The 1,263-nt window shown below is 31.3% G+C and overlaps 1 protein-coding gene across 1 annotated transcript in view; it reads right to left on the bottom strand.

Moving 5' to 3' along the window:
• LOC119592586 (cohesin subunit SA-2-like) overlaps positions 1-1,263 on the bottom strand; it is a gene marked incomplete at its 5' end in the record, with an annotated part of 30,625 nt that overhangs the window by 18,863 nt on the left and 10,499 nt on the right. Inside the window, 2 exon segments of the mRNA XM_037941464.1 lie at positions 656-786; positions 921-1,015. Coding sequence (XP_037797392.1) covers positions 656-786; positions 921-1,015 — 226 coding nt within the window.

Here is a 1,263-nt window from a genome sequence, read left to right on the forward strand (position 1 = left end):
AAAAGTGCGATAGTATTTAAGATTTCAGATAATATTCATACTTTTTAATAAGTAATTTGAAATAGCTTCAATTATACCATCTTGTTAAAAAAATATTACTAAGAAAAACATAATGAATAAAACTTTTAAACCTGAATATCTGCAATAACTGAGACAAGCTATGATAAAGTGTGATCTATGTACAATGTTATTTTTTTCAATAAACAACTACATCATCCTCAATACTAGTATCACTGAACTTCAGCAAAATTGATCTCATAATCTGAAACTCTAAAAAAAATCTTACATTGTCTGGGTGGGTGATTAATTAGAGAGATTCAAAATCTGGTTGTCATTTCTATAATTTTCAAAAATGTATTTGAATTTGGCCTCTTTGTTATCTCAGAGGAGGTGGGGAAACATTATTCCAGTCCTATATCCAGATAGGATAGCAACATATGCTTTGAAAATGTGCTTAAAATGTAAATAAAAACTTACTTCATAAAATCAAAAGGAAACTTTTGTTACATAACTAAATATCAGTAAACATAACTTAAAAGATGTTGAGTAAAACCATAATATCTTGAACTATTGTAAACTATATATTGAAATGCAATGCAAATTCATTAAGCCACAAATATCTTTTCTCTTAAATATATGAAAGTAATATGCTTACCTGTATCTATGAACAAAGACAGACTTGAACATGTATGTGAGCATGTTCTTGATTTCATCCATGTTTTCCTCCAGTTCTTGTCTTTTTGACATCAACGATTCAAGGCGGTCAGATGCACGTTTCTCACGAGACTGAGGAGAAAAACAATGAAAGCAATGAAAGCATTACCTCACAATTCATTATAGAAAAACTCATATGACCAAATTATCAAAATTAGCCATTGAATATTTCAAAATGCATTACAAATTCTATATGGACTATATACCTTCTGTCTCTCTGACTCATACTGACGCTGAGTGTTATCAAGGTTGACAGACACCGTCAGAGCAACGTCCACCAATGCCGTCATCAATTTCATGGCTAGCCATTAAAGATAACACACATTAAAATATGAAACCAGTAAAAGGATGTTTTCAATTGTTTTACATAATAATTTCCAGTACACAGCTACTTCCAGCTTGTTGCAATGCAATCTGGAAATTTCCCTTCCCTTCCTGCGACTAGGAAAACAACATTGCTGTGTTGATTAGCAACAAATGCCTCCGAGATATCCAAATCATCTTTATAAAAAGTTAAAGCAAATTACAGGGGAAGAAATTACAATCACG

The sequence above is a fragment of the Penaeus monodon genome, chromosome 30 (assembly GCF_015228065.2).
Source record: "Penaeus monodon isolate SGIC_2016 chromosome 30, NSTDA_Pmon_1, whole genome shotgun sequence".
NCBI classification, from domain to species: domain Eukaryota; kingdom Metazoa; phylum Arthropoda; class Malacostraca; order Decapoda; family Penaeidae; genus Penaeus; species Penaeus monodon.